Raw genomic sequence first — 15,298 nt, 5'->3', positions numbered from 1 at the left:
CAATAGCACATTACTGGAGCGCACTATCGCATTGCTGGAGGAGCGCACCATCGCATTGCCGGACTGCCTTTTACAAAAACTTAAGTGTCAGATAGCTTTTACAAAAACTTAAGTGTCAGACCGCCCTAACACAACTACCGGACCAAAACTAAGTACTGCCAGACCGATCTTTATATAGTACTGACGGAGAGAGAGGCATGGGTAAGGTAAACGTAAAGGAGTGTAGTTTAGGCATTTTTTTAATTTTTTATTTGATGAGGGGGTATTTACCTAAAAAGTATATTTTGAAGTAAAAAGTGAGGAATAAAGTTAGGTTGGGTGTAAGTTACATAGAAAGTATATAGTGTAAGAAGCTTTTTGTAATTTTCCTTAATATCTTTAATAGGAGTGTATAATAATGAGTGGGTGCATGTGTGTGCAAGAGTGAGAGTGTAAGAGAGAGGTTGTGTGCTATGTTGTAGAGAGAGATAGGAGGACAGTGCGCGTGCATGAGAGAGAGAATGGTAGGAGTGACAGAGGGGAAAGTAAAAAAACGACCCATCGAATCACACCAACTGCGCATGCATTTTGCAATGTAAGCACAATCAGAAGCTTCAGAAGAAGAATCAAATTCCTAGAGAGAGAAAGAAGAGAGAGAGTGTGTGGGGTTTGGAAAACTGTTTAGCCCTTACAAGTGTAGGAGGGGCCCCAAAAAGAAACCGCGTACAAAATGGATTTGTTTGGAATCACCCACTTCACATGCCCCTTGTCCACCTGCTCTCTCCTCTTCCAATGTCTCTTGCTTGGGTTGTTCACTTTTCATCCATCCCTACACATTTTTCTCTCTCTCTCTAAATTCTCTCTCTAGATTTTTGATTTTCACTTCATCCTCAACTCATCTCTCTCATCTACATCAACTATTGCTCCCAAAACCTGCTAGGGCGACTCGGACCAAGCGTGGCTATGTCGGTTTTGGTTGGTTAGGGGTGGTCAAGCTGGGGATTTTAAAAAAATTTAAAAATATTTTATAAAAAATCTAAAAAATAAGAAAATTTAATTTGTAATAAGGTTTTTAATAGCTTTTATCGTTTTTGTGTAAAAGATTGATAAGTATTTTTGCCATAACTATTTATTTTTATATTTTTGCTATTTTAGATAATTTCAAAAGTACCCCTAAACACAAAGTGATTTATCAGAATTCATTTTTTCAATGCTTTTTATTATACTTCAACATACTCTTCATGTTCTTTTTGGATTTTTTGAATTTTTTTTTTTTAAAATTTAACCCTTTTTAGCCTCTGTGACTTGCCTGGTTCTACCGAGACTGGTTTCAGGTTACCCAGACCCGGCCCATAGCCGGGTTCGGTTTAGTTTTCTAACGCTGACATCCACCCCAACACATTAATCTCTCTCATCCACCCCAACACATTAATCTCTCTCATCCACCCCATTACACTAATCTTTCTCTCACACTAATATTTCTCTCTCATCCAACCCAACACATTAATCTCTCTCATCCGCCCATTACACTAATCTTTCTCTCTCCAACTTCTAAGAACCTTTAATCTCTCTCTCTCTAACTTCTAAGAACCTTCTTAGAGTGGTTGATCGAACCCAAACCCCTAATTATCTTCAATACTTTTTTAGCCATTAATCTACTATTTTACCCACCCAAACCAAGGAAATCTCTCTCTCTCTCTCTCTCTCTTTCTCTCCTCTCTCTCATCTAAACCAAGGAAAGCTCTCTCCCTCTCTCTCATCCAAACCAAGGAAATTCTCTCTCATCCAAACGAAGGAAACCTCTCTCTATCTTTCTCTCTCTAGCCCACATCATCCTTGTTCAAGACAAGAAAACTTTCTCTCACTAGGCCATACTACTAATGGGAAGTCTCCCCTCTTGTGTGGGTTGCAATGTCACGAGATGTCTTAAGACTCTTAACCAAGTTGATGAGCTTGGAGGTGCCATGGAGGTTCCTCAAAATTCTAATGCAACAGCAAGGGTGGTTCCCTTGTCTTTCTCGCCGGAAAATGGATCATTGGTTGCCGGAAAAGCAATTCAAATGCTAAAATTTGTTGGAAAAATGGTCGGAAAATGCGGTAGCACAAGATCGTGGAAGGAAGTAGAGGCATGCTTTGATAAGTTGGCAGTTGTTTCCCCGGAAAATGGCTGGGTTCCGGCGATATCACGGTCAGATTTTCCAGAATGCATTGGTGAGAGAAAATACTGGGAAGTAATGTGGTAGCATTTCAATGATATGTGACCATTGTGATTTCTTTGGTGTAATTAAGGCTAGTGCATATTCCTTTTTATAGATTTTTTGTATGAGAGAGATGGATTGATTGCCTCTGGTTAGTGTTTTTTTATTTCTTCTTTTCTTTATTTTTTCGTCTTTTCAATTCGCGAGTGGACCAAAATTCAATGTCCGATTCAAAACGGCCCGAGTTACTCAGACTCAGCAAAGTGTCCGGAACCAAATCCATTGGAACTGGATGAGTCTTTTTGGTTACTAATATTTTCATTACTAAGTTATTAGCACTTGGCCGAGTCCAAGTTTCCTGACTAACAAAGAATGCATCTCTTTTCTTTTTTTTTTTTCTTTTTTTCTTTTTTTTTTTAATATATAATTCTACTGGCTTATTGAAATAGTGAAATTATTTTCCATCCTCATTAGTATTTATGAACTCTTTCTGTTTCATCTTTTTCAAAGGAATGAAGGAGAGCAGAGAATTTGGAGACCAGCTGCTTCAAGCCTTAACAAGAAGGAGAGGTTCTCAAAAAGTCATTTCCAAACAAGAGCTCCATTATTACTGGTCTACAATAACTGACCCCAGTTTTAAATCAAGAATCAGCATTTTTTTTGACCTGTGAGAATATATTTACTTTCATTTCTAAAAAATATTTTTAGTGTCCTAGACTTTAAACATTATGCAAAATAATCAATTGAGTGGTTGGCTTTTCCCTTTTCTCTCTTTTAAGCTATGGCACTATTTTAAGAATTCAAATATTCATTTTTTTTTTTTTCTTTTTCTATCTAGCTTTCTATTTTTGTTACACTTTCCCATGATTAATGCCTCCTATCTCTGTTTAAGGTGCGATAAAGACATGGATGGAAAAATTTCTGAGACAGAAATCAAGGAGGTTAGTAGGAGAATTTTATCTGTTTTGTCAATTTATTTGATTGAGATGTAAAACATGCGCTTCGGAAGCACGCTATACACTTACTCCCTCGGGTAAAGGACTTGCTTAAGAGAATTTTTCGATCCGGTGCCAATACCAGATGAGTAATTTCGAAATACAGATTTGGGGTTACCAAACACTTAGATCCGATTATCCAAGAACTAGATTAGATGGTATTTGAGAAATTATTTTTTCATAAACATATGGAATGCATTAATTTATTTTATTATTTTTTGTCAAAAGAATTCACACTTTTGTGGAAGTATATTGTCAATTTACTCCTTTGGAAAAAATTTATGTTAGGAATATTTTTTAGATCTCAAATTTTGGGGATATAATTTCTAAAACCTAAGGATCAATCTCAATGAAAAAACTCTAAAGATCTAGATGTTCAAGAACTCGAAATTCAATCCTTTTCCTTTGAGAACAATGAATCCCAAAATTTTAATAAAAAAGATGCACTCCGAGATAGCTATTTTGCTCTAGTGAGTTGCTGTACAGTTTGCTCCCACAAGAGCATGCTTTATGTACCTTAGGGAGTGAATATAAGATATGCTCCGTAGAAAGCATATAACTTTTGGTTTATTTTATTGTTTTGGATTTTATTTATTTATTTCTTGATTAAGCATGAATCAATCTCTCTCTCTCTCTCTCTCTCAGGTCATCTTGTAAGTGCTTCCACAAATAAGCTGGAGATACTGGAGGAAGATGCTGAGGATTATGCTAGTATCATTATGGAGGAGCTTGACCATGAAAACCTCGGCCACATAGGGGTATTTTTATTTTTTATGACGAAATTCAGGAAAGGAAATTTAGGGGTGGGACTGGACCAGGGCCTGACCCGGGACCAACCCGGGTTCGGGTATCGGTCCAAAAATTAGAATTGGTGGGTTGGGTCTATGTCCATATGGACCCGATCCAAATAGTGTTATTATTTATATTATAGTAGCATTTAAATGATACATAAATGAATATAACTATATATTTTTAATTATAATATTTAAATAATATATGTATATATTTAACATAATATTTAAATATATTGAAATATATATTTGTTTTATTTTACTTTTGGTTGGGTCCAAGTCTGCGTTTGGGTCCAATAACTTTGGGTTCGGTCGGATCCGGGTCTGGTTCTGAATCCCATAAATTTTTTTTGGGTCAGAATCCGGCCGAATTTAGACTTGACCTGACCTGTTGCCACCCATAAGGAAATTGAAATAAAGAATTATATATTATGAAACCATTTATTTTTTGTACAAAGAAATCACAATAATTTTTAACTATTATATGTGAAATTCAATCGATGAAAGTGTGTTATTACAGCAAAAAAATTTTATTTTAGACTTTATGTTAACCTCCACCAACCGATTTTAAATCTAAGAGTTAATAATATTTGTGATCTCATAACTTAATATTGTATATATATTTTGAAATAAATAATGTTCCTTTTATTCTTTTGTGCAAAGAAAACAACATTGTTAAGGTTTAGAGTTTGAGGGGTCTAATCATTGCTAAAGTGCACATGGCCCATTGGCATCATTCTGAATTGACGTCGTAAAAAAGTAGAAAAGCTTAATTTTAACTAGGGCTTTTATTTTCTGGTGGCCAAGCACCGAAAACACTCAATTATTTTGGCTTTTTCTTTGTTGGACGTCATTTTGGCATTTTTCATCTTTGAAAATTTAAATTTGTGATTTGATTTTGAAATTAGACGGCACAATGGTTTTCAACAACCATGTGGACATGTGTGTCCACAGTTATTTTCACGTGTCGACGCATCAAAGATCCGATGATAGTCATTAGGACTAGACCAAAGCACTTATTATGACCATTAAAACAATGCTAGTCAAAATTAATATTTGATTGGTTTTTTACTAATCAAACCATCTAATTTTGACCAATTTAATTAGTTAAATAAAATGAAAAAAATTTATTTATATTATATTTTATATATTTAAGTTATTTTTTTAAAAAAATCTAATACTACTAGTTCACAAAATTGTCAAATCAATTTTGACTGGATCAAATCTCTAACCATTTTGATGTTTAGTCCGATCTTGATAACACTCATATGATATCTATATTTGTCACATTAGTGACTTAGACATGACTTTGACTTTTTTCTTGGAACCCGCTATAAAGTATTTAATATAACCTAAAATCTTGACCTCCTCTTTATTTATTGGGAAATGATTTCACCATCACTATATCATTGTAATATACTAAAATGAAAAAAGTTTATATAAGGTTGCAACCTTAAAATGTAGAATTATAGATGCACCTTAAAACTCCATCGGAAAATATTGTTTTAATGTTGAAAAAACCTCTAATTGATCATCTTAACATCGAGATGTATGAATATGAAAAATAAAATAAAATTTGATTTTAAAAAATAGTGCATCTTGCAATACATTATCTAGACCGTCTATTTTCAAGATTTTCATATGTTTATAGATCTACTTGATTTTAACCATTTTTGAAGTTTAAAATTTTATAATTAGAAATGAAAATAGATTTTGAAATAATCCTAAGAATGTTTTCACCAAAATTACATGTTATGATAAAATTTGGAGGTGCGCCTTAATTGGATTGTTTAAGGTTGCAAACTTATAGAAACCACACCCTAATAAAATTACACTTTTAGACCCCAAATTTTGCGCATACACTCTTTTTATTCCAATGATCAATTCAAAAAAAATAAAAATTCAAGATGCACCCTGAATAGGGTCACAATGAGTCCCTACCAACAACAAATATAGACCAAACATTTGGTGAATTTCAAGATCTAAGCTTTTACGAATTCAAAAAATCAATATTTTTAATATTGTTAATTTAATAATAATAAAGCTATCTAAAAATTTTGGAAATAAAATAATAATTTTCCAAGGCCTAGATCTAAGCATAAAAAAATTTGGCATATATTAATTGGACTAAAAACTTACTTTTTAGAATGTATTTTCAAATTTTGCACTTCTGCAATTGTTCATTAGAATGAAAAGAGTACGTATTTAAAATTTACAGTCAAACAAATGGCTCTAACATTATTTTTGAAGATTGTTTCACTATATTACTATAGAACCGTCGCATGAACTTGCTCCCCTTATTTAAAATGTTTCACAGAAATGTTGTGTCTAAAAAACCAATGCTGATACTGACCGCTTAGTGACATACTCGCACATATACATGCATCAATGTTGAATCCACAAAGTTTCCCTTGTATTGCAAGGCCTTACTAACTGATGCAATTACCCTGTTGCAGTTATCCCAACTTGAAGAATTCTTCAAGGAACTTTTCTCATCAGAATCTTATGAACATGGATACATTCCCAAGTGGATTTATACTAACCCAATTCAAAGGATCATCTCACATTTCACAATTGAGATCCAAACACATTGGCGCAGAGCATGGATAATATTGGCTTGGTTGCTGGCCTGTGCTTCTCTTTTTGCCTGGAAATTCATGCAATATAAGCAAAGTTTGCCTTTTGAAGTCATGGGTTATTGTCTCTGCACAGCCAAAGGGGCTGCTGAGACCCTCAAACTCAACATGGCTCTGATCCTCCTTCCTGTCTGTCGAAATACGATCACGTGGCTCCGGCAAAACCGTTGGATTAGTTCGGTTATTCCATTTAATGACAATATCAATTTCCATAAGGTAACCTTAGGTCATGCTATTTTCCTTATTATGACAAATTGCAAATACCAGTGGAATGAAAAATGGGATACATAACGCTGCAATTTACTGTAAGAGGATGAGATTGTTATCTTTTGTACACAAAGTTACAAAATTCTGAAACTATTAGATGTAAAATTAGATGCCCAAGGTGGCAGTCACTTCCCTAATGAAATTCGAGAAAATTTTCTGGAATTTTAAAGGTGTTCAATGATACACCCCTAGCCACTTGATTTAACGTATAATAGTAAGAGATGATTCTATGCTTTCCTCTTACTAAATATATAACTTTTCTTATCATAGTGAAGCCTATTTCAATATGTTAAAAAAAAAAAAAAAAAAAAAAAAAGCCATCTTAGATAATGGGTTAACCCCAGTTTCTAAGATGCTAAACAGATCTACACAAAGTATTGATAAGACACAATTGACCTCATTCTTAAAGTGCTAGATAGAAAACCTTAATGCATGGTTTTACAAGTTTAATGCTACTATTTCTCCTAACTCCAAGCTTGGTTCTCACAAAATCATCCCTTTTTAGTGTAGTTGATTGCAGGGGGAATTGTCACAGGTGTGATTCTACACGGTGGGACCCATCTTGCTTGCGACTTCCCAAGGATCGTCGGATGCAACCATACCATTTTTCGACAGACAATCTACGAAAACTTTGGCCACCACCAACCTAGTTATGTTGAGATATTGGCAACCACCGAAGTGGCAACAGGAATATGTATGGTTGCTATGATGGTTGCAGCATTCTTAACCGCCACCCAATTGCCACACCGAAATCCGGCAGCTTTGCCATGGCCATTCCGACGAATCACAGGCTTCAACGTCTTTTGGTACTCGCACCACTTGTTCATCTTGGTTTATGCATTGCTTATTGTGCATTCCATGCTCCTATTTTTTACCAAAGACAACATGGAGAAAACAGTGAGTTTTACATCCTTCTTGGTGTTTATTTCTATTTTTTTGAAAATTTTATGCTATTTCCAATTTCTCAATAATTAAAGTGATCATGAAATTGAATTCAAATATTGGGAGTTCTAGTTTTCATGTCACTTTTCTTTTGTTGTTTTTCCCTTCTTATTTCCCTTATTGTTTTCTTGAATTTTCTGTCTTTCCTTGTATTTTTTGCTTTTTTTGTTATTTTAACTTGTTATTCTAACGTACTGCGAAATCTGGACGCAGACATGGATGTATATTGCGATCCCTATAATTATATATGTCGGGGAAAGGATTATACGTATCAATCGATCAAATCACTATGACTGCAATGTTCTTGAGGTTTGCAAACTTCTTCATTTTTAATATTTTTTCAACAATCGAGAAACGTTTCCCTAAAGTGCATAAAATTTCATGTAAATTGCTTTAAAAACAAATTGTTTTCTCTATATTCCTTTTCAAATACCAAAATGAAAATTTTGAAAAATTTTGGGATATTCGTGCTCTATTTCGTTCATATTGATAAAATGGTTGATGTAATTCACCATTTTGTTGTTGTATTTGAGCTCTATGCAGGCTGTGATTTATCCTGGAAAAGTTCTATCATTGAAATTGAGAAAGCCAAAGGGATTTCATTATAGAAGCGGAATGTATGTTTTCCTACAATGTCCTCAGATTTCTCCATTTGAATGGTGAGCTTACATTTAATCCCAAAAAGCTTTATGAAATAAAAATTATATACAAAACATATAGGTAAAATCCTAGCTATGAATATGATAGACCCATAAATTATGGAATGTGATCTACTCAAACTTGCATTATTTTAGAAGCTAGAATGCCCTGTCAATTTATTGGGTTACAAAGCAGTACAGAATAAATAACATTCCTAATATGAGTACAGAGAAAAAGAAAAGATCCAGGTGTTTAGGCACTTAAAATCGTGTTTTTGCTTTTATGAGAATATACTCGGATTGGTCATTTACTTGAATGAGCAAATGTAACTTTTTCTAATTTTGGTAGTTCAGTAGTAGGAATCCAACTTGAGATGTAGAACTCGTAAATGTCAGCTGCTAATCACTTAAGCCAAGCCCAATTCCTATATAAAATTTGCTCATGCTGGAGTATAATACACATGCTTTTGAAATAAATAAAGTATTAAAAGACTAAAAAGAAGAGAGAGATTGTATACAATGAACCATTGACTTTTGAAACAAGGTGCTCACAATTACTTATGTGAAATTTGATAGCTTGGATGTGTCAAAAAGTTCGAGAAAATTTCTTTTAAAGTTTGAGTTTGATTAATGGAATAATTGCAGCCACCCAATTTCACATTCAATGGTCAAGATTAATGTGACCACCTTGTACCAAAAATAAGTGGTCTTATTCTATACTTTCCCAAGAAGAAAATAGAAATTCTATACTTTTCCAAGAAGAAAATAGAAAAACAATGAAACTTGCAAAAAATTGATGACATGCTTTTGGTGGATAGTCCTATTGACACCCCCAATATCTCAACCTTTTTTAATAATTTGAACCACAAAGCATAGTCTAATAATTTAATTAGAATTAAGTTTTGGAAGCTACATTTTGTTCTCATCATCAATTTTCTGTTTCAATCTTTCTATTATGTTTTGAAATGTCTAGGCATCCATTCTCATTGACATCAGCTCCAGATGACCCATATCTTGCTCTTCATATAAGAACCCTTGGGGATTGGACACATCAAATTTACAGCGTTTTTCAAGAGGTAATTAGTCCACAAATATATATGTTTTCACCTAGACAAATATAAGAGCCCTTGAATATGAGGAGGAATATGTTATTATATATAATAATAAGAGTAATTTATTAAAATTCGCTTACCATGAAAAATTTTGACAAAGTTTTATGTGGGAAAATATGCCTAACATATAAAATGTGTATCATTTTTTCCTTTTGCAACTATTTAAAGTCACGATCTTATGAAAATTTTTGACAAAGTATGCCTAACATGAAAATTATTGACAAAGTTTTATGTGGGAAAATACGTCTAACATATAAAATGTTTATCATTTTGTCCTATTGCAACTATTTAAAGTCACGATTTTGTGTAATTTTATGGATTTTTTGAAATTAAGTAAAAAAAAATGGGTAAAATGTTAAATGGTTCGCCTCTTAGGTGCATTTTGATAAATTTCCCTTGTATAAAATTATACAACAACTCTAAAATCTAGGCAATATCATTATGAGAAACAAGGAGCAATTTGTAGGAATCGATGATGCATATGCAAGCTAAGGTAATCGAGAAAATTGTTTTATGCAGCTGGACCGCATTTCTAAAATATGCGGTCCCAAGGTATAAAACATCCATTTTAAAAAACGGATGCAAATAGGTCGATCATCTAAAAACAATTGAAACTAATGGTCCAAATGTTGTCTTAATAGAATTATTATTTATAATTTTCAAAATTTATTTATTTTTTATATTCATGATCTCCATATTAGAGATTACATATCTTTAAATATCAAGTCCAAAAGTCCATCTCAAAAATAGGTTTTTAAGAGGCGACTCATTTCTATATGGACTCATAGAAACTGTGTCAAGTTATTGAGTCAGTGATTTATAATATTTAAATTTTAAGATAAATAAAAATTTTTGTCAATTTCATTTTATAAACATTTAGCACATTTATGTTTATGAGTGTGTAGGATGGAATTTCATATGTATTGCTATTAATTAAAACATATTCATTTGATATTTTAAAGTCTTGATAATTATTTGATAAATTCCTGATAAAAAGGTATAAAGCTCCCAGTCGATAATATCGTGACAACGATAACTATTAGATAAGGTCAAAACAAACACACGCTCTCGTGAATACAAGCGAGCATGCACACACACACATACACACATATACACACAGAAATGCACATATTATGGTTAAAGTTTGTGGCATGCATGAACAGACATCAAAATCCAGCACTGTAAAGTACCCGAGATTATTGATTGATGGACCGTATGGATCGGCATCGCAAGATCACATAAACTACGACATCGTCCTCCTTGTCGGCCTCGGCATTGGTGCAACTCCCTTCATCAGCGTCCTACACCACATTGTTCATGCTCTTCGTAGACCAAGTCCAGACATTGTAAGTTTTTTTTGGCCATATTAACAAATTTTCCCTTTTCTCCTCATTGGAATGTAGAGAAAATTCTTCTTAAAATGAACCTCCTTTTTCTTCTTTTTTTGAAATTTACTTTGCATTTTTAGAACTTCAAAAGATTTTTCAATTTTGAAAGAAAAAGCTAATTGTGAGAGTTTTTCAATGTATTTAAGGATAGATAAGTAAAGAACAAAGTTGTTCCTGTTTAGATTAAATTTCTTATTATTTGTCTTTGTTTAGATAAAAAATAAAATAAAATAAGAATAAAAAATCACAATTAGTGTCATGCTATTAGTAGCAAAAATCACTTTGTCCCTCGTTTCTTTACTAAAAATCACAAAAATAAGTATAAAAACTATGTAAAAGTATTGTTTTAAAATTAATATCAATATACTTAGACAAAATATAACATCTCAATATTCACATACTTTTGCAAAATATTGAAAATCCATAATTCACTACCCCCACTTTTAAAAAAATCTGAAAAAACAATATTTATAATGATTTTTAACACTGTTTTGAAAAAAACTTTAGGTCAAATCAGGCCAATCCAACCAATACACCAATCTAGATCTTTGATCTGCTATTCCATACCAATTTTTGGGATGGCAATCTAGGTCACTGATCCGTTTTTTTAAATATTGGTTTAGCCTAAGTTGGGAACTTGGGATACAAATACAATGACCAATAAGTGGGCATCCACTTCATCCCGTTTAATATATATTCTTCTTTGATATATATATATATATATATATATATATATATATATATATATATATATATATATATATATATATATATATATATATATATATATATATCCTGAGATTGACTCTTGGTCATATAAATTGCAGATTGATGGTGGAGAATCCGGCTCATCATCCCATCCCTCAAAAGTGTACTTTTATTGGGTTACAAGAGAACAAGGCTCTTTTGACTGGTTCCGTGATATTATGAATGAAATCTCCAACACCAATAAAAAACAGGTAAATATTGAAAAAATTGTTTGGTTGTTGGAGCTTCAAATTTTACTACGAGTGAAAATAGATTTTCAGGGCATTTTAGTGTGGGAAAGCTTTCTATCTTTCCCTATTGTGTGGAAGTTATATACTTTCCTCTAATTGTTTGAAGCATATTTTCCAATGGAGTTTTAAGTTGCTATTTTACTTTTGGATCGCATCTGCTATATATTCCTATAAGAAATTTATATAATAAGACTCATGATGGGTTTTAGCAAAATTTTATGTTGGCTGCTTACTTAACACAACCATGCCACTTTTCTCGAGAATGGGATGGGTTAAGAGAAAGTTTAAAGTCGTAACCTTTCTTATACCAGTATATAATAAGACTACTTAATATTTATATAAAGATGTCACAATCATCATTGACTGTTATATTTACAATCTGGTAGTTCATGATGCATCATTGTTTAGGCATAATGTCCAAAATAAAATTTCTCGAACATTGTGACTTGCTTTCATCTATTAGACTTCACATCCCATGACTAAAGATAACTATACCAAATATTGTTCTCGTAGTATTCCTTTATATCATTACCTAATTTCTTTTAAGGGAATTACGGATAGGCCATAAAAATCCATTGGAAAAAGTTTTTTTAATGTTGAAAAACCCTCTAGTTGATCATCTCGATATCAAGATGTATGAATATGAAAAGAAAATGATTTTGAGTCCCGAAAATAGTGCATCTTGCAACATATTATCTAGACCGTTCATTTTCGAGATTTTCATATGTTTATAGTTCTACTTGATTTTAACCATTTTTGGAGTTTAAAATTTTATAATTAGAGATGAAAATAGATTTTAAGAAAGAGTAATGATCCTATGAGACCCAAAATTTCCTAAGGCACTTTTACAACAAAATTATATATTATGATAAAATTTGAATGTGTGCTTTAATGGGATTATTTAAAGTTGCAACCTTATAAAAACCACACCCTTCTTTTAAATAACAAAGATCTTCTTAAATGATGGCGACCTAGGAGGTATATGTACATTTTTAGAATTGGACTCAAGGCATAGATAGTTAGGGTATGTAATATTTTGAGTTTCATTCATGCCGCGGGTATGGAATCCCTTCCGTGCTACTCGACCCGAAAAAACAAGCTGAGATAGAGAAAAGAACAATTCTACTATAATTTAAGTTTTTTATGAAGGGAGAAGATTTATAGTGTGATCCAACTTTTTAGAGAGAGAGGCGGATCAATGTTTTCTACCAAGGTTTGAAAAAATGGCGAAGCAGACTGCAACTGGTGGGGCCAATCCCGCTTCGCCAAAATATCGGGAACCGGCTTTGTTTTGTTCTCCAACATAACCAATCGGTTCTATCAGAGAACCGGTCCCATTTTTATTTTTAATATTTTTTAATTTTTTATTCTCAAATCTTTTTTTAAATTTTTTATTAGCCTGTTCACTTTGTCAGATCGCGAATCCAGACTGGTTGTCTACATGGGCAATCTAGGTCACCGATCCGTATTTTTAAACCTTATTTTCTGAGAACCCAAACTTTTTAAATGATAAGTTTGCCCTTATTAGAGGTAAGAGATGGCTTCTTCCAATTGTGTAGGGTGTGGATTAACAAAGAAATTGCAGGGACAGATAGAGATGCATAATTATCTCACCAGCGTCTATGAGGAAGGGGATGCACGATCAGCGTTGATCTCCATGGTTCAAGCTCTCCATCATGCCAAGACTGGCATAGACGTCGTATCCCATACTCCAGTATAGTACACCACAACCCCTCGCCCCCTCTTGTTTATATTCAAAATCCAATAAGCATGTAAAACCCACAATGTACACACACACATAGAGAGAGAGAGAAGCGTGTATACTATGTTTCCTTGGGAGCATAGTTTATTTCTACTCCCTTGGTCGGAAGAGTTACTTGGGAGTATTTTTTCAATCTGAAATTTTGAGAAGTACTTAAGAATTACTAAATGATTATTCTCAAATACAATTATTTTCAAATTAAAATGTGAGTTTTCTAACACTTAAATCTCACCTCTAAAAATCGGATGGTCTCTTTTCAATTTTGAGACATTATTTCTTTTTTAGTGGTAAAGAGTGCAACCAAAAATTTTATTAAAAAAATTTGAGATTAATCTATAGATTGAAGATGTTACATCTCAAAACTTAGTTTCCTAAAATTAATCCTAGGTGAGGATTTATCCAAGGGGGTAAGTGCGCATTTTAGTCCCGAAGGAGTAAAATAACTTTTGGCAAAAACTCCATTGACCTGTGTTGTAGATATATCCATGGATGAATAATTGTGCGTAACACCCATTGTAGAGAGAGAAAGAGAGAGAGTATATACATTTGCTTAATGTTAAGATCCTAAGTTAAGGTCTATTTGGACAGGTGAGGGCGCACTTTGCTAGACCAAATTGGCACAGAGTCTATTGCAACTTGGCAGAACGCCATGCAGGAGCCAAAATTGGTAAGAAACATCATCATCTTAGAGAGAGAAAGAGAGAGAGCATAAAGTAGGTGGGATTTTTATGGGTGATTTAACAATATTTTACCCGCGGGACTTTGTTGCAGGAGTATTCTGTTGTGGACCTCAAATTTTGGCAAAGGAGCTAGAGAGGTTGTCCAAAAAGTTTACAAATACAACCAGCACAAGATTTGTTTTCCACAAAGAGAATTATTGAATTTTTACTTCTCAAGAAAGTGAAAAACTAATAAATTTCTTTACTCAATTTTTGTTTTCGTTTTCTTTTCACGGGTTAAGAAAGCCCCTAATTTGTAACTGAGCTATTTGTTTTCAATAAATCCATTGTGAGTTGCAGTTTGTTTATCAAGGCATATCTAATTTCTACAATAATGACTTGATTTGACAAAATAATAATAAAAAATAAGCGGTTCATTTTTTGGGCACTGAAAAAAAAAAAAAAAAAAAAAATGCAGTTTGAAGTTTGTAACATGGGGAGCAAAACTAGAATTAAAGAAAAATCAGGAAAATAAAAGACCCATGCATAAAATTTCAAAAATTTAAAAGCATGTAGTAATTCCACAAATTAATTCAAATCCATGTACAATACTAATAGCACGATGGGATGTAAACTATAGTACCAAAGGATTTCCTACTCGCTCAGGACTATACTATCCATTTACTCCGCCGGGTGTGACACATGGTAGGAATATCTTCTAGATCTCAAATTTTGATGATGTAATCTTCACAACCCATGAACTAATCTCAATTAAAAAATTCCAAAATAAACCATCTATGTACTATAACAAAAATAATGCCTCAAGATTGAATAGAGACCGTCCAATTTTTGAAGAGTTAGACATAAGTGTCATAAAACTCAAAATTAAAATTTTTTACTTTGAAAATAATCATCTAGTACTTCATATGTCGT

At 32.9% G+C, this 15,298-nt stretch overlaps 1 protein-coding gene across 4 annotated transcripts; it reads left to right on the top strand.

The window, feature by feature from the left end:
* Nucleotides 1-1,852: 1,852 nt before the first annotated feature.
* Nucleotides 1,853-14,737, top strand: LOC18434919 (respiratory burst oxidase homolog protein A). Of its 4 annotated transcripts, XM_088850534.1 has the most exons (14): nucleotides 1,853-2,190; nucleotides 2,688-2,844; nucleotides 3,070-3,122; nucleotides 3,818-3,930; nucleotides 6,420-6,815; nucleotides 7,377-7,763; nucleotides 8,022-8,117; nucleotides 8,352-8,467; nucleotides 9,420-9,522; nucleotides 10,722-10,904; nucleotides 11,774-11,905; nucleotides 13,530-13,658; nucleotides 14,295-14,373; nucleotides 14,478-14,733. In XM_088850534.1, the coding sequence occupies exons 1-14, from the start codon at nucleotides 1,860-1,862 to the stop codon at nucleotides 14,585-14,587; spliced, it is 2,385 nt and encodes a 794-aa protein (XP_088706660.1). In that variant the 5' UTR covers nucleotides 1,853-1,859; the 3' UTR covers nucleotides 14,588-14,733. The 4 variants fall into 4 exon arrangements, 3 of the variants coding, with proteins under 3 accessions (XP_088706660.1, XP_088706659.1, XP_020523131.2); XR_016043430.1 differs by lacking the exons at nucleotides 1,853-2,190; nucleotides 2,688-2,844 and having other exon boundaries at nucleotides 2,991-3,118; nucleotides 13,504-13,658; nucleotides 14,478-14,737; XM_088850533.1 differs by lacking the exons at nucleotides 1,853-2,190; nucleotides 2,688-2,844 and having other exon boundaries at nucleotides 2,991-3,118; nucleotides 13,536-13,658; nucleotides 14,478-14,737.
* The last annotated feature ends 561 nt before the right edge of the window (nucleotides 14,738-15,298 follow it).

Source organism: Amborella trichopoda, chromosome 10 (genome assembly GCF_054954075.1).
Source record: "Amborella trichopoda isolate Santa Cruz 75 chromosome 10, AtrichopodaSantaCruz75HAP2 v2.0, whole genome shotgun sequence".
Taxonomy (NCBI): Eukaryota; Viridiplantae; Streptophyta; class Magnoliopsida; order Amborellales; family Amborellaceae; genus Amborella; species Amborella trichopoda.
The sequence above is the reverse complement of the archived record's forward strand: the minus strand, read 5'-3'. Positions and strand labels throughout refer to the sequence as shown.

What these genes read in the sequence shown, in the direction of transcription:
- LOC18434919 (XM_088850534.1), top strand. Translation starts at nt 1,860, where the DNA reads ATGGGAAGTCTCCCCTCTTGTGTGGGTTGCAATGTCACGAGATGTCTT. An exon ending in ATGACTGCAATGTTCTTGAG is followed by an intron (nt 8,118 to 8,351) that starts GTTTGCAAACTT and finishes AGCTCTATGCAG; the next exon opens with GCTGTGATTTATCCTGGAAA. An exon ending in ACGTCGTATCCCATACTCCA is followed by an intron (nt 13,659 to 14,294) that starts GTATAGTACACC and finishes CTATTTGGACAG; the next exon opens with GTGAGGGCGCACTTTGCTAG.